General features: G+C 45.8%; 1 protein-coding gene across 3 annotated transcripts in view; it reads left to right on the forward strand.

The window, feature by feature from the left end:
- Osbpl10 (oxysterol binding protein like 10) overlaps positions 1–23,426 on the forward strand; it is a 224,393-nt gene that overhangs the window by 103,953 nt on the left and 97,014 nt on the right. For 2 of the 3 annotated variants that reach the window (XM_036193291.1, XM_036193290.1), the window contains exon 4: positions 9,641–9,832. The exons of the other annotated variant lie outside the window; for it this stretch is intronic. In XM_036193291.1, coding sequence (XP_036049184.1) covers positions 9,641–9,832 — 192 coding nt within the window. The remainder of the gene's footprint in view (positions 1–9,640; positions 9,833–23,426) is intronic. 3 annotated transcript variants of the gene reach the window in all.

A 23,426-nucleotide genomic window follows, 5' to 3' on the forward strand; every position in this document is an offset into this window, starting at 1 on the left:
GGAGTCAGATGCCCGGGAGCTGTGGTTACAGGTGCTTGTGAACTGCTCAACATAGGTGCTGGGAATTGAACCCAGGTGTTTTATGAGAACAATATGCATTCTTAATCACCAAGCCATCTCTCCAGGCCCAAGCATTGATGTTTTCTGAATGTATCTTTCAGGGCAGGGGCAGTGGTTAAAATTGAGACTGGGAGGGATCATTATTAGAAGTTGCCATATTCATAGCACTGAGAGGCAAAGCCCTGTACTGGTGCCTACAGAGTAATTGCTCTCTAGGTAGACACAGTCCTGGCCTGGGGTGCCAAGTCATCATCGTCTAGGGAGGCCATAAGCAGGATTTCTGGTCAGTGTCTGTGGAGTGGAGTGAATGGTGTGCTCTCTTTTTGTCTTTGATGTCTGTAAGCACGTGATCCATTAAGCATGACTTATGCTTATGAATAATTTCTTAAAAAAACAGTTAAAAATGTGAAGTGTTTTAATCCTAATGAGTGGATTGCTCGGGTTCTTGAGAATTAGTATGCTCTATGAGACATGGAATTGTGAAGTTCCCTTTCCCACATGGCTGGCTCAGGCATTAGATAGGGAGGACGTAAAGACTTGTGGCCATGTTGTGGGCCTATTTGAAGGGTAACTCACCTTTGCTGAGAAGCCAGCCGCAGGTCTCCTTCCTTCCAGCGGCACCACCCCCAAAGTTAGGATTTAGATGCACAAATTGGGCGTGGCCTTGTTAGCTGTAACTGTCAATTGATGTAGTCTAGGGTTACCTGGGAAGGCAGTTGGGTGCCTTGAGAACCCAAGTAGAGCCTGCCGCTGGCGGCACCATTCCACAGACGTGTGTGCGCCAGCAAACAGCATCGCTCCATGGTTCTCCTTCAAGTTCCTGTCCTGACTTCCCCCAATGACGGATTGTCATCTACAAGTAGAAGCCGAAATGACCCTTTCTTCTCCAAATTGCTACTTGTCAGGTGTGTGGGGTTTTGTTTGTTTGTTTGTTTTTGCAATTGAAACATGAGCTTTATTCTGTTTAGAATTACTTCACAGTAGAACATGCTATTTCTTTAATCCCTGCTGTGATCATCTCAGAACCATTTCCAGACAGTGAGGCAGGCCTCCAGCTGCCTCCCAGATCATAGGGGCTCAGAGGAGGGGTGTTTTGTTTTTAAATCGTAGCAACAGATTGAAATTAGAACAGGAGGGGGCACAAACATTTAAATCATACTGTGTGTGTGTGTGTGTGTGTGTGTGTGTGTGTGTGTGTGTGTATGTAGGTATGTATGTATGTATTCACTGTAGCTTTGTTTTGCCCCCCCCCCCCCCCCCCAGCTGGGGACCGAACCCAGGGCCTTGCTCTTGCTAGGCAAGGGCTCTACCACTGAGCTCAGTCCCCACCCCCAACTGTAGCTTTGTTAATATTTGTATCTGATGGGGTGAGTTCCTTCCCCTCCTTTTTCTAAATTAACTTGTCTTTCCATAAATGTTGGTTCTTTAATTCATAAAGTAAGCTCACTGAATTGCTAAATTAAAGAGCCCTGGTAGGGTTTTCATTAGATGAGTCACAGAATGATTGGGGGGGGGGGGCTCGCCAACCTCACACAAGGCTGTCCCGTTGATCACCTGGCATATGCAGTTCTGTGCTCTTGGTTCTTGACTGACTCTCCTAGATGGCAATGATGTTTTTCTTCCTAAAGGTCTTGGGTTAATGCCCGAATACTATATATAGTTCTTCCTGCTCCTGTAGATGACACCCCACTCTATTTTCTGTACTGTATTTTCTGATTGGCCATTCCAGGCACAGAAGGTTGCTTTTAGCTTTTCTAAATTCATCACCTATCTGGCCACATTGTGGGCTCATTGGTTTTATAACTTTAAAAAAATGTTTTTATAAGTATATGTCATACCAAACAGTAGATTTCATTATGACATTTTCATGCATGTTCATAATATATATTGACTATATTAATCCCTCTATTACCTTCTCCTTTCTACCTTCTGCTAGTTCTCTTCCTCTTCTGTAATAATCCCCTCTTCAAGCCCCCACCTTTCCCTGCTCCCTCTCAATAGGTTTTATGCACGAAAGAAAGTCCACTGATATTTGTCCAAGTCAGTCTCCTCACTTGGCATGCTAATCCATTTTCTTGCAAGTGACAGTTGTGGTATTGTGTTCCCCCAAATATTGTGCACCCTAATAAACTTATCTGTGGTCAGAGACAGAAGAGCCACAATATTAAACATAGAGGCCAGAAAATGGTGGTACTCACACTTTTAATCCCGGCATTCCAGAGGCAGTTCAAGGCCACATTGGATACAGCCAAGCATGGTGACTCAAGCCTTTAATCCCAGGGGGTGATGGTAGAAAACAGAAAGGTATATAAGGCGTGAGAACCAGAAACTAGAAGCTTTTTGGCTGGTTAAGCATTTGGCTGGATAAGCATTTGGCTGGTTAAGCATTCAGGCTTTCCGAGAAGCAGTTCAGCTGAGACCCATCTGGATGAGGACTCAGAAGCTTCCAGTCTGAGGAAACAGGATCAGCCGAGGAACTGGCGAGGTGAGGTGGCTGCGGCTTGTTCTGTCCCTCTGATCTTCCAGCATTCACCCCATACCTGGCCCAGGTTTGATTTTATCAATAAGACCTTTAAGATTCCCGCTGCATCCAGTTTCAATCCTTTTTATGAATGAATAATATTCTAGTGGGTGTATACATATTTTCTTTCTCCATTCAATTGTTGGTTGGCATCTAGGTTGATTCCATCACATGGCAATTGTGAATGTATAATTATAAGTGTGCATATGTAAGTATCCTTGTAGTGTGGTCTGGTTTGGGTTCTTTGAATGCATGCCTCAGAGTGGCGTAGCTGGAGCATACGTTAGTTCTGTATTTAGGTCTTTGGGAACCTCAGCATTGATTCCACAGTGATATCACTAATTCCTCCCAAGGGAAGTCCAGCCTCCTTTCCAGAATCCTCCGTACTCTCAATGGTAATTTGTCCTTAAGATAATCTATTGTCACCGTACCTAGTCATCTTACTGTCCTTCCGTGTGTCTGATTCACAGAATATAAATATCCACAGTTAGTGATACTTGAAAGCCTGGCTTTATCATTAAGGATGGATTCTTCACATGTTGTTTAGCATTATTCACTACCTGCACATTTTCTCATTTCCTTCTCCAGCTATCCAGTGAGGAGGCAGGGTTGCTCTTTAAAAGTAAAAACACCTAGGCTCCTTTCCTAGGATACTCAGCTTGCAATGACTAGAGCCTGGTTTGTCTGAGCTGGTCATCACCTGGGAATGTGTGCCCTCCCTGCTTCCCTCTCTCTTCATGGTGTGAGCTGACTTTCTAGACAGTGTCTGAGCGGCATCTGGATGTGACCCAGTGCTGTGGATCTCAGCTTTCCTAAGGGGGGTAACTGGTTACTTCTCTCTTTGTTGTGACAAAGGCAACTTAAGGAAGGAAAGTGTTCTTCTGGCTCACAGTTTGAGGATCTGCATGGTCCATGGTGGTGGGAGGCAGCCATCACCCGCAGTCAGGAAGCAGAGAATGATGAGTGCTGGAGTTCAGCCTGTTTTCTCCTCTCGTTCAGCCTCTAGCCTGTGGGATGCTGCTGCTCACGCTTGGGGTGGCTCTTCCTACCCCAATCTAGGAACTCCCTCACAGACATGCTTAGAGGTTTGTCTTCCGGAGGGTTCTAGATCCTGCCAAGTTGGCAGTCAGGATTCTCACTACAGGACGCTTCCACCCGACAGGCTTGGATACTTTTTATATTAATGTGATTGCTTCCCCTCCCCAGCATGCCCTCCCTCCATGCCAGTGGATATGTGAGGGAGAGGGAGAGCAAGTGCTTGAGAACATCCCTTTTGCAAATCGAGAGATTAGGAGTTAGTCGAGGGTGCAGGCGAGACCCAGCTGTGTGTGTGATTGTGCACCGGGAGGCCTAGGCAGCTCCTAGCGTCAACCAGTGCTTCCTTTCACCTGGCCCACCATCTGGGAGCCCATCACCTTGCATTAGGCAGGTCCTTTTTTTTTTTTTTTTTAAATGAGTGGAGGGGTTCGAGGAGCCTGCTGAACCTCTGCTGGCAGGTTGCAGAGGGTGATTCTTTTAGGGAGCCATTACTCTTGACTCAGAATTTTCCAGATGGCTTGCTTGGCATTTCTAGTTGCCCTAGTTGAAGTAAATATTTGGAACAAATCTCTGCTCTGCTGTCCCCAGACTGTTAATATTTGATTTTAAATTAGTAGCAGAGATCCATGTTTATGACATTTACAGACTGAAGGCTTATTCATTTATAGTGCTGTAATTTGTTAGCTCCCCTGCCACACATCCCTTCCTCCTTCTGTTTACCCATGAGATTTAGCCAGTGAGAATCTCCATCACACATACCCTTAGAGGAAGGAAGCCCTGTGTGAACGCAACCATGAGAATCCCACAGTAATGCAATAGTGGAAGGCGTTTGTTTTTGGTGTTTTCTTTTTCCCTGCTTCAAACTCACTGCCTGTGGATTCAAATGACAGCCACTAAGTAAATAATGATTTTGGGATTAGCCATCCACAGGGGAAGGATTTGGCCTTCTGGGTGAATACTGCGCAGTTATGTTGATACTGGGCAAAGGTGTCATGAACTATGCAGCTGTCTTCCTTTCTAATTTTTTTTTCCAAATAAAAAGGTTGGGGTAGAAGGTAATGGCTCCTATGGTTCATTATGATCAAGATAGATTTTTTGAGGCAGGATCTCATATAGTTTGGACTGGCCTTGAATTAATTTTTTAAATTATTTTATGTGTGTGCATATATGTATGTGTTTTTATGCTTGAATATATGTGTATCAGATGTGTACCTGGTGCCCATGGAGACTGGGAGAGGCCATTGGATCCCGTGGAACTGAAGTTATAATAGGGAGCCACCGTGTGGGTGCTGGGAACCAAACCCAGACCCTCTGCAAGAGCAGCAAGTACTCTTAACCACTGAGCCCTCATCTCTTCTGGCCTTGATTTCTTGAGCCTCCCAAGTGATGAACTCCTTCATTTTTGCTGAGTCTTTGTTTGCAGCTCAGTTGGTAGCATACTTGCCTGGGGAGTGTGAAGCGCCAACCAAGTTGAGGACAACACACTGGACGTGGTGGCACATGCCTGTGGTCCTGCTGCTTAGGAGATGATGCATCAGAAATTCAAAGTAATATTTATGTATATAGTACGTTTGAGGCCAGCCTGGGCTACATGAGACCCTGTCTCAAAAAAGAAATGAGGGATATATCTGTGACTGTTCTGTTTACACATGTGCATGCATGTGTGTATTCTGCAATTCTGATATCTCACTATTGGCCATATAAACATTAAATTATGTTTTGGGTTTCACTACCACTTTGATCTTATGGAAAATAAGAAAGTTAGTGGTTGCTATGATTTTATACTAAGCATTTTCTTAACATTTAAAAAAAAATCAATACTCCCTTCACTGATCAAGTTTTAAATCATGAAAAAATGGACCTGGGCTGTTAGGCCAGGTCTGTGCTAAGTGCTTTGTGGACACAATGTAGCTTCATCTTCATGGTGGCTTTTAAGGGTCAATATTATTATTCCTCTTTTAAAGATCAGGAAATTGTTGCTTAATGAAAATGCTTAAATAACTCAGCCAAGGTCACATGGCTGGAGCAAAGCAGAGCTGGAGAAATAAAACTCCTCTGCCTGTCTTCACAGCCCAGGGGAAATCTGCCTTTTGTTGGACTAGAATATACTTTCTAAACAATTGGAGTGGTTTTCTTAAAACTTCTAATACTTTAGACAATTTACCATTGTCACAGGGTTGGGGAACTTGCCTCTTTCCTCCTCCACACTCCAAATGAAAAGATGGAATGGGTGGTTCCTAGTCTCCATTTTCCCAGTTGCCTGCACATAAGGCAATTTCAAAGACATACACAGGCTCCCACCTCTCTGTCTTTTCTGGTTATGTGCACACCGGATCCAGAGAGCCTTCCCAAACTCCTTTGGCATTTCAGAGTGACCCAGAATTCTGATTTCTACCCTGGCTCCCACACCACTTCCCATTCTGTTCATTTACAAAGTGCCTGCTTGCCAGGTCTGAGGTCCAGCCTGTGGGGAATGCCTAGTCGGGATCACCCTGTGGTCTGTTCCCTTGCTTCTTGTTGTCCCCAAGTTCAAGCTTCAGGTCTTCCAGCTTAGGTTATCTTTGTTGCTGTGTGTGTGTGTGTGTGTGTGTGTGTGTGTGTGTGTGTGTGTGTGTGTGCAGAGGACAGAGAAGTCTGTGGAGTTCCTACTTTATCTCTACGACTTATCTCTCACTGAACCTGGAACTTGATTGTTTTTTGGGGGTCTGGCTGCCCAGCAGTCCTCTCATCTCTTCACTGTGCAGCACTGGGGCCACAGGCACAGACCGCTACACCCAGCTTTCCAGTGTGTGCTAGGAAGCTGAACTCAGGTTCTCAAGCTGGCACAGCAAGCTTTCTTGCCCACTTAGCTCTCACCTCAGCCTCAGGAGGTCTTTTTGTGGTAAGATCAACTTGCTTTGACTGATTTGACACTTTCTAGCCATATTCTCAAAGTGGCATCTTTTTTTCTTTTTTCTCTATTGAGACAGTGTCTTATGTAGCTCCAGCAGGACTCAAACTTTCCATGTAGGTGAGGATGACCCTGAACTTTTGATCTTCCTGCTTATACTGTCTAAGTGCCGGCATTAGAGGGGTGCACCACCACACCACTTGGTTTATGTGGTGCTAGGGATCAGAGAAGTTTGTGCATGCTAGACCAGCACTCTGCTAACCAAGCCACACTTCCAGCCCACCCCCACAACTGCATTATTTTTAAAGTGTGTGTATGTGACTGGTGCTATCTGTATTTTTTCATTAAGATTTATTTTTGTGTATGTACATGTGTCTGTATGAATATTTGCCACAAGTGTGTGCAGATGTTCATGGAGGCCCGAAGAGGGCTTTGGATTCCTCAGGGCTGGCGTTACAGGCAGTTGTAAGTGGGTGCTAGGAACCGAACACAGGCCCTCCAGAAGAGCAGCAGCAGCAAGAGCTTTTCACCACGGATTCATCTCTTTCTGTCTCTGTGTCTCATAGCACTAGCAACCTTGTGTCTCTTTGTCATTTCCCAGTAGGGATACTGCTAAGCACATAGTAGGTGTCCAGTAACTGTTTACTTGATAATTGTACCACAGAAGCTGGCATGCCACCCATCTGCTTTTTCTCAGGCTAAATGATGCACAGGTGGCAGAGAGGATGTAAATGTCCCATGGAATTAAATATTTGTGAACAGGCAGTACCTTCCCATGGTTCAGAGTGGAATAAAAAGGCTGTATAGGAAGAAGTCTCCTCTTCCTTTGTTCTCCCTGTCAATCTGGCTCTCAACAAATAAGCCTCCACTTGATCAGAGTGGTATCTTTAAATTGTTTCCCCTGGGTTTTAAAAGGAATGCTTTTCAATGATGGTGAAAACGACTCCCAAATTTTCACACAGAACGTGGCATGCTACACAACGACACTGCATCTTGCTTCTTACAATTAACTATACAACTTTGAGATTTGTCTTCAAGGTCAATGACTAGAAGTCTTTTTCAATACCCGCTTACAGCTCGGTATTTCATTATGTAACCTGCCTCACACTGACAGACATGGAGGCTGTTAACAGCCTTCACCATAAAATGTACTGCTGCAGTCATTAATGGGGACACGTGAGGTTCTGCCTGTGTCAGGTCTGCCTGGAGGACAGGTTCCTGGGACTGCAGTAGCTCAGAGGATGTTAGGAGCTAATCTGCCGACTGTGCGTCTTGGGGAGGCTCCTTTTTTCACACACCCCGGGGTCCTGTTGACAACTGTGTGCTCAAACTTTTGAATGTTTGCCAGTATGATAGAGGAAACATGCCGTTTAAATGTAGTTTGGGGTGTAGCATGAATCTTAAAAGTTCTTATTAATAAAATCAAACCCAGGGCCTGTTATTGGAGTGAACGCTGAAAGATCAGAGAAGCAGAACAAGCCACAGCTACCTTGCCTTGCCAATTCCTCAGCTGATCTGTTTCCTCAGACTGGAAGCCTCTGAGTCCTCATCCAAATGAATCTCAGCTGAACTGCTGCTAAAAGCTTAACCAGCTCTAGTTGCTGGTTTTCACGCCTTATATACCTTTCTGCTTCCTGCCATCACTTCCTGGGATTAAAGGCATGAGTTACCATGCCTGGCTGTTTCCAGTGTGGCTTTGAACTCACAGAGATCCGGTTGGATCTCTGCCTCCCAAGTGATAGGATTAAAGGTGTGTGTGCCACCATTTTCTGGCCTCTATGTCTATCTAGTGGCTGTTCTGTTCTCTGACCCTAGATAAGTTTAATAGGATGTACAATATATTGGGGGACATAATATATCACCACATTTGGGTTTACCATTTTCTTGTGAGTACAGCGGGACTTCTTTTTTGGTACAGCTCGGTACAGTTTAAGGGTCATTAATTTTTCCATTTTGTGAACTTGATTCTTTGTATCTTGGCTCATTTAATGAAAATATACAGCTTTGCTTTTTTTTTTTTCCTAGTTTTTTTCACTTGACTTTACAGGTGGTAATTGTGGTTGGTTTGTTTCCTTGAAGTTTTTACTTTTTAGGTAGCCGAATTTACCAAGCACTCATTCTAAGAGCATTTGGATTTTGAAGTGTTGGGCCTCACCACCTACATGTCCTCTCTCTCTCTCTCTCTCTCTCTCTCTCTCTCTCTCTCTCTCTCTCTGTGTGTGTGTGTGTGTGTGTGTTTCTTTCTTCTTCCTTCTAAACCTCTTTGATCCATTTGGAATCTGCTCTGAGAGATGAATCCAGGTTTGTTTTTCAGATGGCTGCCACGTTCATCTACATTAAATTGAAACATGATCTTTACCACCAATTAGTAGTTTGAATTCCATGCTACTATAGGGTGGACTTAAGCGCTTGGCTAACACTTGGAGTGGAGCTTCATCTAGCAAACATTTATTAAGCACTTAACAAAGTCAACAGTTGATGTTTGCCAGGCTTTGGGATATAATGACAAGAGTGAGTGACTCCCTGAGCCAAGTAGCCAGACAATGAGTATAGTGAGCAGAGAGTCTGGGAGAGCTAGGGAAGGGCTCCCAGACCAGACAACGTTAGGCTTAGAGTGAAGGTTCGATGGAAGTGTATCATCCTGGAGGGGAAGGGCTTCCAGGGAGAGGAAGTAATGAATGTGGAGGCAGAGACCCTGAGCCCATGGCACTGGGGAAATGGCTCTTCATGGCCACAGAGAAGGGCAGGAGACATGAAAGATAAAAAGGATAATTCTTATGCAGTATCATTCATTTATTTTTGTTGAGACAAGTTCTCACTATAAAGCCCTGGCTGGCCTGGAACTCACTATGTAGACCAGGCTGGCCTAGAACTCACAGAGACCTTCCTGCCTCTGCCTCCTGAGTGCTGGGATAAAAGGCGTGGGCCACCATGCCCCTTGACATTATCCTTAAGTGGGTCCTTGTGGGTTATGGACACAGAGTGTAGTTAGGACCCCTCTCTCCACCCTACCCCATGCCTTCATCCTTCTAAACAGATCAGGAAGGAATTCAAGAGCCCCCACATGAAGAGAGCAACAGTCACGTTCTGTGGGCCAGTTGCTGAGTTTTGACACCTGTTGCTTGTTCTAGACTACTCCAAGTTCCCGAAGCCGGAGTCTCACTTTGCTCCCCCATGGAACACCCAATTCTGCGTCTCCCTGTAGCCAGAGACACCTCAGTGCGGGGGCCCCCGGTGTTGTCTCAGTCACGCATCACAAGTCGCCTGCAGCTGCCCGAAGAGCCAAGAGTCAGTATTCCGGCCAACTTCATGAAGTCAGAGAGGTAGGCCTCGATCTTACTAGGCTACATGGCCCCTGGGAGTCGGGGGCTGTGGCGGTGGCCCTGGTGACTCCTCTTCCTTCTGACCCCGTGTAGAACAGAAGTAAGCCACATGCTTGCAGCTGTTCTTTCTGGCACGAGAACATAGTTATGGTTACTGCTGCTTTGGAGGCTAAGTGAGAAGACCTCCACCCTAGCTCAGAGAGCAGAGAAGGCAAGCCCTTCTAGAAGGGTGGGCTGAGATGGAGCATCCTTGATTGAAGTCCGCTCAGAGCTAAGATGAGGTGTGCATGTGAGTCCCGAAGCATCCCAGGGAACAGCTGGCACTCAGGTGGTCCTGATGCTGACTTCATTCTCCTTTGGAAGTTCCTGCTTCCCCTCATGTTAGTGGCTCTGAGCCTCACTCTATGCAGTTAGAAGGGAATAAACACTAAGCCAGTGTTGCCAGCTATGAGGACCACCTAGAAGCTAGGTAGTGAAATGGGTGCAAGAGTTTGCTGGGTTTTGTTTCTGAGACATGGCCTCACGATGGCCAGACCAGTCTCAAACTTATCCTGTTAGCTGAGGATGACCTTGAACTTCTGATGTAACCTTCCTCCCTCTGCCTTGAAGTTCTGGGATTGCAGGTATATGAGGCCATGCTCAGTTTTATATGGTGCTGGGGATTGAACCCAAAGCTTTCTGCCCAAGATAAGCACCCCTCCAACTGAACTATATCCTCAACCCCAACATTTGTTTTGTATCTTGTGAGATACCCCTAGGAAGCCATGAGATCCTTGGTGTTCATATCACCTTTCCCAACCCCAGGACAGCTGACTGTGTTAGTGGATAGAGCAAGTTCTGGTTGACTGACTCAGGTCAGGTGCTGAGAACCCTTGACCTGCAGCTCACCCTGCTGGCCCAGGCCAGCTTCCTGTCCCCTTGCTTTGTCTTGTGGGAGGATGGGCCTCACCGACATTTGAGGCATGCATCAGACATTTGAGGCATGCATCGTGTTTTGCTTTTTACATGTCAAAGGCAAGAAAGTGTTGTGATCTCAGACTGCCCCAGTCTGATTCTGGTCAAGAATCTTCTGCATCAGATTTGTATATTTGTAGGAAAGACTTCTTTAAAAAAAAAAAAAAAAAGGTTTTATGTGTACATATTCCCATATTGCTCAAAAAAGGAAAGTGCATAGTTGGAATTCTATTTAAAAATATTTTTAGATGTATTTTATGTGGATGGGAGTTTTGCTTACATGCATGTATGTGCACCATGTGTGTGCAGCACCTATGGGGGCCAGAAGAGGGTGTTAGATCCCCTGGAACTGAAATTACAGACCATTGTGAGCTGCCATGTGGGTGATGGGAACTGTACCTGGGTCCTCCACCAAAGCAGCAAGTGCTCTTAACCACGGAGGGATCTTTCTAGCTCCTATAACTTTATTTTAATTTTCAGAGAGAATGTTCACTGCAAAACAGGTACCCTGATGTGTAGGCAAAAGTGGCTTTTGGCTTAGTTGTATCATTACATTGGTTGATATATGGATGGTTGTGTCTATCTGCTCATCTTCTCATAGATTCTTTTTAATATACTGTCACAGAAGAGTGGAAACCTCCAGATATATTCCAGGTAGAACAATGTGTTGCTCCAAGATGCTGCACTGTGATCCAGGACAGCTTTAGCAGATTGGATTCTAAATTCTTTTTTTTTCATTGAAATTTTTATTTTATCTGTTTTTATTTCTCCTCAGCATTCACACACACACACACACACACACACACACACACACACACACACACACACACATGCATACATAGTGACAAGGTCTCATATAGTGCAAACTGGCCTCAAGCTTAATATATAGCTGAGGATGACCTTGAATTTTTGATCCACTTGCCCGAGGTTATAGTCATGTGCCACTGCATCTGGTTCATTTGGTGCTGGGCATGGAACCCAGGGCTTCAAACATGCTGGCTGAACACTCTGCCAACACAGTAGCTTCTCCAGACCTCCTCAACATGTTTTCTATGATAGAGATTTTTTTTTTTTTTGGATGGATATTGAATCAATGACTTCCATGGGCTACACAAACATTTAACCACTGATTTAGATTCACAGACCTCAGGTTTGAAAATGTTTAAGGTGGTTCAACATTGTACCATTTTGTCACTGACAGTGAATCTTCAGTAGCTCCCCAGGTAGAATTTTTGTACAATGTGTGCATTAGTTACTCCTGTGTGACTGGGATGAAAATACCACAACGAAAAGAAATTTATAGAAGGTTTTATTTTGGTTTCAGGTTTATGGCTAGAGTTCATAATGAGCTGAAAGGCATGGCATGGTGGCAGGCCAGGAAGCCAGACATCACATCTTTATCTACACACAGGAAGCCAGACATCACATCTTTACACACAGGAAGTGGAGACAGGGAGAGGAGTATACATATGGAGAGGTGGGGGAGGCAAAGGAGGGGAGAGAAGAGAGGAAGGGGAAGAGAGGAGAGAGAAGGAGTAGGGGAGAAGGGACAGGTGGAGTTAAGAGCCCTCAAAGCCCACCCCTAGTGACACACTTCCTTCAGCAAGATCTAAAGGTTCCATAGCCTCCCAAACAGCACCAACAGATGTTTAAATTCACGAATTTCTGAGAGATATTTCTCATCCAAACCACCACAGTGTATGATGACATTGCCTTGTTCTTGTGTAGACCACATTGCAAAGTATTTTACAAGTCCTTTGAGACTGTAACCTTGAAGAGGGGGTGGGCGGGGAGGCAGTGCTTGGCACAGTGGCACAAGCCTGTAATCCTAACACTTGAGAGGTTCAAGCATTAAGATGGTGAATTCCAATCTGGCTTGAGTAGCATAGTGAGAGCTTGTCACAGAAGATCAAATGTAATAGGTAATAAATAAATAGAACACAATTTAAATTTCAGGTGAAATATTCTCATAGCCATTCCTGTTTGGTTTCTGTGACCTGGGATGACAGTACATGTCTTAGATCATTGATTTTGCATGTGGATGATCTTGTTTCCCAAAAATTTCAATTTAGGAAATAAGAATTTTATTTTAGTTATGTATACATGTTTATGTCTGTGTGTGTTTGTGCACGGGAGTGCAGTTCCAGAAGAGGCCAGGAGAGGTCATCTGATCTGAATCTCAAATTACAGGGGTGGTGCTGAGGACCAAACTCAGGTCCTCTGTTTTGACCTTAGCCACTCTTAGCCACTGAGCTAACTCCCCTGACCCTGAAAATTAATTTTAAGTAAGACTTAAAATAAGACTGAGCTTTGAAAGCTTCAGCTCCTGGCAGTCATGGTCTCCACCACTCACTCCTGACTGGAGAGCAGGCCATTCTATGGTATCTGTTGATCTCAATGCCATCAGCTCCACCTTGAAAACTATCCAAGTACGTCTCCCTCACTAATTCTCATCTATAAAGGCCTTTGCTTTAAAAATCACACTGAGTTTATCGCAAATGTAGCTAGAAGAAAACGGAATAGCATTTTAACCCAGCTGTACAGGGAAGATAAACTTCTGACCACTGAAGCAATGGTTAAAAAAAAAAATCATCATACCCAAGATAAATGTGCCAGCATATTAGAAGAATAAAAGGAAAATAACCCAGCCAAAGGCAATGGAATAAATATTAAATGGAATGTCATGGTGAAGGTGAAAATAATGGGGTAGTTTAAAAGATTAAGTGGTTATAATCTAAAATATAAAGAATTGAGTTACCAGAGGTTAGAGCCCAGTGTCCTCACAGGAGAGTGTTAGGAGAGGTGAGTGTAAGGAATTCATGATGTGACATTGCCATAAAGAACGCGCATGTTCTGAACACCAATTTGAGAAATGAAAAGTAAGCTGACTTTATGAGGGAGCTTTCACAGCTCTAGTTGGGGGTGTGAACCTGGGAGAGCAGGGCCTAAAACTGTGGCGACTGAAGTCTCATGCACTAGCCAGCTTTATTCAGAGCATCAGACCATTTATACGCTGAGGGTTAAGAGTCACATGAGTAAGATGTTCAATCACAAGGACAAGCCACACGTGACGAAAACATGTTTTTCCATAGAGACATATGAGTAACAACAGCTGGAGTAAACACACTATGTGCCACACCAGGGGGTAGTTTACAAGTATATGATGTTTCCAAGGGGGTGTCTGGACCACTGTAGGGAACGCCTCCCCTGCTGCTTGAGCGGGCCTGAATTTCCAACAGCTATAGCTTGCCAAGCACTCCCTAAGTCAACTAGGCTGGCCAGAAGCTCACAGCAATCCTCCTGCCTCTTTCTTCCTAGTGCTAGGATTACAAGCGTGTACTTCCACATCTAATTTTATGGTTTTTTAATGTTGAAGGCAGAGTCTTATTTCTGGTGTCTTTTGGGCACAGTGTAGTAACTTGGCACACTGGTTTGTCAGATTTACCTGTGATACCTCCCTGTAGCTGTTAGAATTCTCTAACAATGGAAAGTGGAGGCCTCCAGGGTTGCCTAGGTAACCCAATCAGCTCTAAGAGAGGAGAACCCCGGTGGTGATGCCTAGGGCTATCCAGCGTTTCTTGGTTCTCTGACTGGGTTACATTGGTGAGTATCTAGTCACAGAAATGTGATGATGGGGAAAGGGATGTTGGTATGGACCTCTGCATATGACTCTGGAGGTTCTTTATAAGTAAAAGCTAATGTATTTCAAAAAGTTGATATGACTCCTTAGTTACCTTAGTTACCATGTGATGGTAGAAACATGATTCATTGTGTTTTAAAAGATTTATTTATTTTATTTTATGTGTATGTTTTATCTGCATGTATGTAATGTATGTATGTACCATGTGCTTGTGGAAGTCAGAAGAAGGTCTTGACAACCATGGAACTGGAGTTACGGGTGATTGTGAGCCACTATGTGGGTGCTGGGAATTGAACTGAGGTCCTCGGCAAGAGCAACTAGTGCTCATAATCACCAAGCCATCTCTCCAGCTCTGTCATTGTATTTTTTGTTTGTTTGTTTTTAATTGAGGTTGGGAGAGTTCAGAGATGGCCGAGCAGTTTAGAGTATTTGATATACAATTACAAAGACTGGAGTTCAGGTCCTAGCACCCCTGAAACCAGCTAGGTATGTCTGCAACTCCAATTCTGAGGGCACAGAGGCAGGAAGATCCCTGAGGCTTGCTGACTTATAGCCTGGTCAAGAAAAATGTGAATCCCAGACTCAGGGAGAGACCCTGCCTCAAAGGTGGTGTACAATAGAGGACATCTGGTGTCCTCTTCTGGCCTCCATTTGCACACACAGTTCTGACTGCACCCAGATATAGACAAACACATATGTAAATCTTTTTTCCCCATATTTTGGCTTCCATAGTCTAGTTCATTGTAATAGGTTTCAACATGCCTTATATTAATTTCAATAGAAATTTAGTTGCTAAAGGTTAGGTGTGATATTGATAAAATTATGATTTGCTGAGTGATTTCTGAGAAAACAAAATTCAACCGTAAATAGGTTCATGTTAGCATCCACATGTGAGCAGGTAAGTCAGTGGCCCCAGGGAAAGAAGCAAGCGGGCTCACCCACAGATAAGTTTCTTAGCTGTGTTGTCTGAGGCGTGGGGAAAGACACAGAGTTCATTGGGGAGATTTGGGATCCTGGAGCGTTGAAGAAGGCCACTCTGCTGAGTGTTGAACGGGTGGTGTGAAACATCTGTATTGATTTCATTAAGCAGTGATTTGTCAGTTACTGTGACTGACTCATCTTTCTCAACTTTTAAAAGATTGATTTCTATTTTAATTTGTGTGTGTCTGTATGAGTGTATGCCATGTGTGTAGGGGCATCTGAGGAAGCCAGAAGATGTCAGATCCCCCAGAACTGGAGTCAGAGATGGTTGTGAGATGCCATGTGGGTCCTCTGGAAGAGCAGCCTGTACTCTTAAACTTTTTTTTCTTGGTTAAGTTTTATTTGGGCAGAGAACTGTTGATGACTGGGCAGATAAACTGTGTGGGGGCTCATAATTTACCACGTTACAGGAAATACTATATGGAGATGTGTGATTGTGTGGCTCCAGTTCTGGGAGCACATGTGTTTCTTTGGGCAGTGGCCATGTTGTGCTCGCTCTCACAGGGAGAGTTTCTTAATTAAGTTGCCGTCCTTACAGATGGCTATTTTCTCAGGGCCCGCTTCCTTCAGGATGATTTGAGCTGGTCCTGGTTGGTGTGGACGCAGTAAATGTCTGGTGAGAACCCTGATTCACGGGCAGCCTTTGCTGCAGAGGCAGCCACGGTAAAGCATCATGCTAACACATTTTGTGAGGTACTTCATCTTAAGATCTTGTCTGGGCCAACAAGAGGGACTCAGACCATCCTGTCACCAGGGGAACCACAATTAGGATAGCACATGCGCCTTCCCTTTGTGAGCAGAGTGGCTTATTTAAGCCATGCTCAGAATTAAAACTGTGCACTTGGGATTAAATGAAGAGAAAGAACTGTAGCGTGTACTTTGATTTTTTTTTTTTTTTAATTTGTTTTTTGAGATGGGGCCTCATAAGGCTCAAGCTGGCCTCTAACGTGTCAATGTAGCTGAGGATGACCTTGAACTTTTGACCTTCTGACTCCATCTTCTGAGTGCTAGGATTACAGTCATGTGCCATTATGCTTGGCCTCTGTGGAGTTAGAGGTAGAACTGGGACTTTGTGCATGGTAGTCAAGCCCTCTACCAACTCCACCCCCAGCCCTGTAGCATGTATTTTGGGTAGCGATTTGCCATTTCTAAATTATAGGCCAGTAGGATGGCTCGCTGGGTAAAGGCACTTGCCAGCAAGCCTGACGACCTGAGTTCAATCCCCAGAACTGACATGGAGAAGAACACTGACTCCTGCAAATTGTCCCCCGACTTTCACAGGGGTTCTGTGGCATGCCTCCTCCATGTAAAATAGATAAATGTAAACAAAAAGAATGCAAAAGCAAAGTACATGGGCTTTCAGTGTAGTATGGGGGATGAGAAGCTGTCTCCACAGGAGGTGTGACTGAGGAGAGTCGGGGAAAGGCAGAATAGCCTATTCCTGGAGGAGCGAGGGGAAGGTGTTAGACCCCACAAGGGAACTGACAGGATGGCCGAAGAGCCAGAGGAACAGGAAGAAGACTTAAAAACAGTAAGTTTCATGAGACTCCCCTGAGGGGATGGGGAGGGGCAGCCACATCTTAAAGGTCAGCAGGTGGTTCTGGAGAAAAGGCATGGCGGTCCCACCCACAGGATGACCCCACAACTCTTGTAAGCTTTGATGCAGTTGTGAATGTGTGAGAGAGGTAACTCCTCTGGTGTGATGGGTCAATGGTAAAAAAGGCCCGTTTTGTCACACTCTGTCTAGGTGGCCTGTGCTGGTAGTCCTCATGGGAACATACCTGTCGTTTAAATCAAGCTGTTTGGGAGGCCTGCTAATAAGGAACAGGGAGGCTGAGGCCACCATCCCCACAGCCCCTGAGGTGGGAGCCGCGTGGGAGGCAGTCTTGGATGGCAGGAGAACCAGATGGTAACAAGATGGAAAGTAGCCTTGCCCTGGGCGTGGTGACATCCTGTAACCCCAGCATCCAGAGGACAGAAGCAGGAGGGTGCTGTGCTTGAGGCCAGCCTAGGCTACATAGTGAGCCCTGGTCCCCCAAACCAAAACCAAATAAATCAACGGGGAAAAGTGTGTGGACCGCTATAGTTTGAGAGTGAAATGCCCCCTCCCCTTGCCTCATGGGTTTGAATATTTGGCCCCTCGCTGACGGTACTGTTGTGTGGAGGAGCCTTTAGGAGCTCCTTTAGGAGGAGGCACCTCGCTGGAGGAAGTGCATCAGAGGGCGGTGTGATTTTATAGCCTGACCCTGTTCCCTGTTCTCTGCTTACCTGAGGGTACTGAGCCAGCAGATCCCTGTCCTTTCCCACCTCGATGGACGGTGAGCCCCAACATTCGTCTCTTCTATAAATTGCTTATCAGGTATTCTGTCACTTAAGTCCCATCTCCAGGACACCTCCTGCTAACATCTGGATTGATGTTTGACTGGCAGATTGATGAGGTCGAAGAGAAACACATGGGAGGGCACGCTTGGGTGAAGTGGGTGATCAGGGCCGGAGGGATTTGATCCCACAGCCTAGTAGCCTGACCCCAGGTGCCACATACTAGATGTGTCCCCAGGAGGCAGCCGCTCTCAGGACCTTGGCTGCCTCAGCTCTACTGAGGTTTGATTGAGACTCTTGATTTGTACCCCTAAGTCCCACGTGACTCTGGGAGCATGCCATCTTCCTATGAGGACTTGTTGGAATCTCTCACTTGAGCAGGCCACCTGAGCATGGTGTGGGATAGGAATGGGGGTACCCCAGTTCTAACCCTTGGGCAAGTTATATCATCAGGTCTTTTCCAGGTTCAGGAAAGTGTCTAGCAATTTTTCACCTTGATGGAGGAGAGCGAGGTGGCTGGCTTAGGGCAGGGTGAAGTGAGTCCCAGCTGTGTTAGTTGCTGATTTAGGATGGAGGAGTCCTCTTGCTCCTCTGGGCAGCTCCCGAGAGGCCAGGCGGGTTGGGCAGAGTTGGGGAGGAGCTGCCTAGGAGCAGAGCTCTGGAGATGGTTAATATTGATTGCTAACGTGACAAGATTGAGAATCAGCAAGGGCTGTAGGTCTGACATGTCTGTGAAGGATGTCTAAATTAGGTGAATAGAGGTGGGAAGACCCACCTTCTCTGTCAGCAGCACAATCCCATGGGCTGGGGTCCCATGGAATAAAATTTAAGAACGCGAACTGAACTCCAGCATTTGTCTCTCACTGCTTCCTGACGGTGAACTCAGTGTGCCCACCTACCCGCCTCCCATTCCTGCTGCCATACCTTCCTGGCTGTGATGGACTGTGCCCTCACACCCCAAGCCAGAATAAATCCATAAGTTGATTTTTTTTCAGGCATTCTACCACAAGACAAGTAACTGCTATTATCTTCCTCTTTGCCCATTCCATACTTCCTCTCAAGTGTGTCTGTCCATCCTCCAAGAGTCTAACCTTCATGGTCCTGACTTCTTGAGAAGCCTGTTGGGAGCACTGCCATCCTGTCTGAGGTCTCAGGGTATCCACCCTCCTCACTGGTGACTGAAAAAGGATAGGGAGGCAAAGGAGTGAATGAGGGCTGGCTCATCAGGTTTTATTCCCAGGGTCTCTACCAACTTGACCCTAGCTGAGCAGATCAGCTGTCTTGGCTGTATCTCTAGCTGGGCCACTGGACTTGAGCTGATCTCCAGAGGGACCTTTTCTGAGATTGGCCACTGGGTTGGACTGATGGGGGCTGTGTGTTTTTTAAAGATTTATTTCATTTTAAAATTATGTTCGTGTGTGTGTGTGTGTGTGTGTGTGTGTGTGTGTGTGTGTGTGTGTGTATGAGCGTGTATGTATGTGCAGCGCCTGTGGAGGCCAGAGGTGTTGAATCCCCTGTGAAGTTAAGAGGCAGTTGTGAACTAGCCAGTGTGAATGCTGGAAATTGAATCAGTTCTTCTGCAGAGCAGCAAGCACTGGTAATTGCTGAGCTGTCTCTCCAGCCCTGAGCTGTATATTCTGGGGCACAAGTAGGAGGTGTGGGGAAATGCTTGGCAGAGAAGTTGATCGCTCCTAACAGGGCACAGAGCATAAGAGCTTTTTGACCACTTTCTTGTTGTAGTGATAAGACCACACCCAAGGTGACTTATAGAAGGAAGAGTTTATTGGGGGTAAGCCCAACGGACAGTTTCAGAGGATAAGTCCGTGAACATCATGGCAGGGTTTATGGCAGCAGGCTGCAGGCAGGCAGGCACGATGCTGGAGTAGCAGCTGAGAGCTTATATCTTGATCCACAACCATGAAGCAAAAAGCAGTAACTGGGGAGGGTGTGAGCTTTTTGAAACCTAAAGCTCACACCAGGTGACACACCTCTAACATGGCCACACTCCCAATCCTTCCCTTAAGACCAAGGCCATTCAAATGTATGAGTCTATGGGAGGCTGTTCTCATTCAAACCACCGCAGGACCTAGATCCTAAACTGGTGGGATCCTAAAGGCGGTAAAGGTATGATGCTTGTTAGAGTGTTTTTTTGGAGTTTCTCAGAATATTACAACTGAGGGGTGTGTGTGTGTGTGTGTGTGTGTGTGTGTGTGTGTGTGTATGTGTGTGTGAGATTTGGTTTGAGGAATTGGTTTCCATGGTTATGGAAGCTGTTGAGTATTGTGGTTTCTTTTATTGTTTTATTAAAAAATAAAGCTTGGGAGTCAAATATTAGGGAATGAACTTGGAGTTCATTCATCAAAATCCATGGAGTGATGGAGAAATGATCACATGACTCTCTTTTCCTCCTTCCCAGATTGAAAAGGCCCTTACATCTTTTTAAGCCCCTCTTTATTCCTCACTGTGTCCCTCTATCTCCCTCTGAGTCCTCCAGAAAAACTCTGTGGTCTGCTTTAGCCAGCTGAACGTGGACTCTGCCTCCAAACCAAGGTCCAACTCCATTGATGGTCTTGGAGCAACAACACACACAAATCTCCCACAACAGTTGAGAACAAAACCCACAGCTGAGCTGAAGGCTGGAGGCCTGGGGAAGAGGCTTGAAGGTATGTGCTCGCAAATCCCATACATTGCTTGGAGGTGATCAGTCTTGTTCCATTTCCGCCTTGAGTGGATTGATGAGACCCACAAAGAGTCATCTGCTTTTTTTTTTTTTTTAATCTAACAGTTTAAATCTAAGTTTACTTAATACACACACCCTCACAGAAACATCCAGAACACTTGTGACTATGTTGTCAATTGTCACCTTGACAGGGTCTAGAATCACCTGGAATGTGAGTCTCTGGGAATACCCCTGAGGGATTTTCTTGAGGGTGTTAATGGAAGTGAGAAGTCCTCTGCACTGTGGGTGGCACCATCCCCTAGCTGGGATCCTGGACTGTAGAGGATGGAGAAAGGAGTTGAGGAACATGCATACCTTCCTTTCTGCCTCCTGCCTGGATGCAATGCAAGCTTCAAGTCCCTGCAGCCTCGACTTCCCCGCCACGTAGGACTGCATCTTGAAGTACGAGCCAGAATAAACCCTTTCTCCCTTAATTTACCATTGTCAGGGTATTTTATCACAATAGTCAAAGGAAATAAGACAGTGACGACTTATCTGGGCACCATGGGCCTGCCAGGTTGCCACAGAACTAAGCACCCTCAGCCCCCTCAACTGGAAAATCCCCCTGTGTCTGTACCATGTTGTAGGGTATCCACCAGAGAAGAATGCTTGGACATGGGTTCAAGGCAATTGAAAGCCTTTATTAGCTGGTCTGTGACTACACGGTGTGTTTGGGACCTGAGTGCAGTCTCGAGCCTTTCTTGGGATGAGCTGTTAAGCACAAAAACCACATCTGGGGTAGGCACACCTCAGTTAACAAGAGCAATTATCCAGAAGCAGAACTACAGGAGCCAGAAGGCAAGGTTGGTACAGTGAAGCGCTTCCCCAGAACTGTGTGGACTTTGATGGATCAGGTCTTTGTTCTCCTTTTGCAGCTGTTGCTGCCCGTGTGCTGGGTTCCAAGGCCTGGATGGTTCTTCCATCATGGTGTCAGTTGTGCTAACTCCCTGAAACTGCGCCTGCTATGGAAAGCTGAGACACCCAACAGTTATGACCAAATCATAGGTGGCCGCTGTACTCTCATGCAGGCTGGTCTCTGGAGTGGAGGTGGAATGAAGCTTCCCATGGAGCAACTAGGTAGTCTTACAGAGCTCTTTAAACCAATGTGACACCTACATGGTGCTACACATTAGTTAAGGACAAGAGGAATTGCAAGAGGTGAGCCCACTGTGTAGATCAACTGTTTCTAAGTGACCAGGACCTATAGAATTGTGACCCCAGTGTGAGCCGGGTACACTGGGTCTGTGGTTTCATGCTCTCCCTCCTTGTGGCTAGGACACTGCTGAGTGTCTGTCAACCTTGCCTCTCTCTGCTCACAGAAAATTCGAGGTTCTTACGTCTTTGCAGCTTCGATGAGTTTTGTTCCTTGTTGCTTCACAGGAAGCTAAGTGCTGGGTTGCTTTCTATTACAGCCTTCCTTCTATAAGTCACCTTGGGTGTGGTCTTATCACTACAACAAGAAAGTGGTCAAAAAGCTCTTATGCTCTGTGCCCTGTTAGGAGCGATCAACTTCTCTGCCAAGCAGAAGGTTGATTTGCTATTTTTCCCACAAGTGCTCTGAGGCTCTGAGACAATAACTGGCTGCATGCCAACATGTGGACCAGGAGGGAAGCTGGCCAAGTTTACTCTGTGGCTTGCGAGCCCCTCTCCCTGGCTGTGTTTCGGCTTTGTGTTCTGGGAGATCTGGGAGGGCATTTCCCCCAGTGGCTCCCTCTAGGATTTTAACATATGCTAGAGATTCTTTCTCATTTAAAACCCATTTTTCCTGTTTTGCTTCTGCAGAGTGAAGCGTTGGCGATTCCCTCCTCCTACCTCCCGTTAGCTGCCTGGCATCATGAAATTGCAGGTTAAATGCAGGGGTTAATGCAGCTAGCCATCTGTCAGCTAACTGACCCTAACTGGAGCTGCTTCTTGTTGCTCTGAGCTGTCTGTGTTCCTCTAGGTCTTCCTTTTTAAGGGTGCTGTCCTTGTTTCCACTTTAATGTTACAGGTTGAAGGATCCTGACCTGAAGATCTGTGAATACCTGTTGCTGTATAGGAAAGCCTTGTGAAAGTCTGGGGCTGGGGAGATATGATGGCATCAGGACTTGATTTCAATTCCCAAGACCCACATTTTGTGTGTGTGTGTGTGTGTGTGTGTGTGTGTGTGTGTGTGTGTGTAAAACCATGCTAGATGGCAGTGTGTGATTGTAATCCCAGAAACAAGGAGGTGAAATGAGGCAGATCACTGGGGTTCATGGACCAGCCAGAGTTGACCAGTTGGAGAGCTCTAGTCTCAAAATAAGGTGGGTGATACCTGAGTAACAACAGCCAAAGTTGTCTTGTAGTCCTCACATGCGCATATGTACCTGCCTACATGTGATGATTGCTCTGTCTCTGTCTCTCTCTCTCTGTCTCTCACTCTCCCTCTCCAGAGCCCTTCTCTCTACTCTAGGATGTGCTCTGGGGCATGGCTGGCCTTTCCATGGTCTCAGGCCTTCCAAAGAGACTGTCAGTGTATAGACTTCAGAGTTTGTCCATGGCAGCCCAGGATTCCGAGAATAAGTGTTCTTTGGGGGACAGAAAGCAGCAGCCTGGAGCCTGCAGCTCTTTTTCAGCCTGGACACATAAAACGATGTGGCATTGGTCTTTGTCTCTCCTTACCCGACTTCTTTTTCAGTCAGCCTGAGGTCTAGGCTATAGATGGCCAAGGACAGCTATGGAAGTGCTTCAACACAAAATCATGGACTTACTTAAAATGCTATTAGACTCTGTGTGTGTGTGTGTGTGTGTGTGTGTGTGTGTGTGTGTGTGTGTTGGTATAAATGTTGGTATGAGTGTGTGCACATGTGTGTGGAGGCCAGAGATCGACGTTGACATTGAGTGTCTTCCTCTAGTCTGTACTTTATTTTTTGATACAAGATCTCTTACTGGCCCTAGAGTTCATTGATTTGGCTGGCCTGAGCTCAGGGATCTGCCTGTCTCCGCCTTCCCAGAACTAG

This window comes from Onychomys torridus, chromosome 7 (genome assembly GCF_903995425.1).
Source record: "Onychomys torridus chromosome 7, mOncTor1.1, whole genome shotgun sequence".
Taxonomy (NCBI): Eukaryota; Metazoa; Chordata; class Mammalia; order Rodentia; family Cricetidae; genus Onychomys; species Onychomys torridus.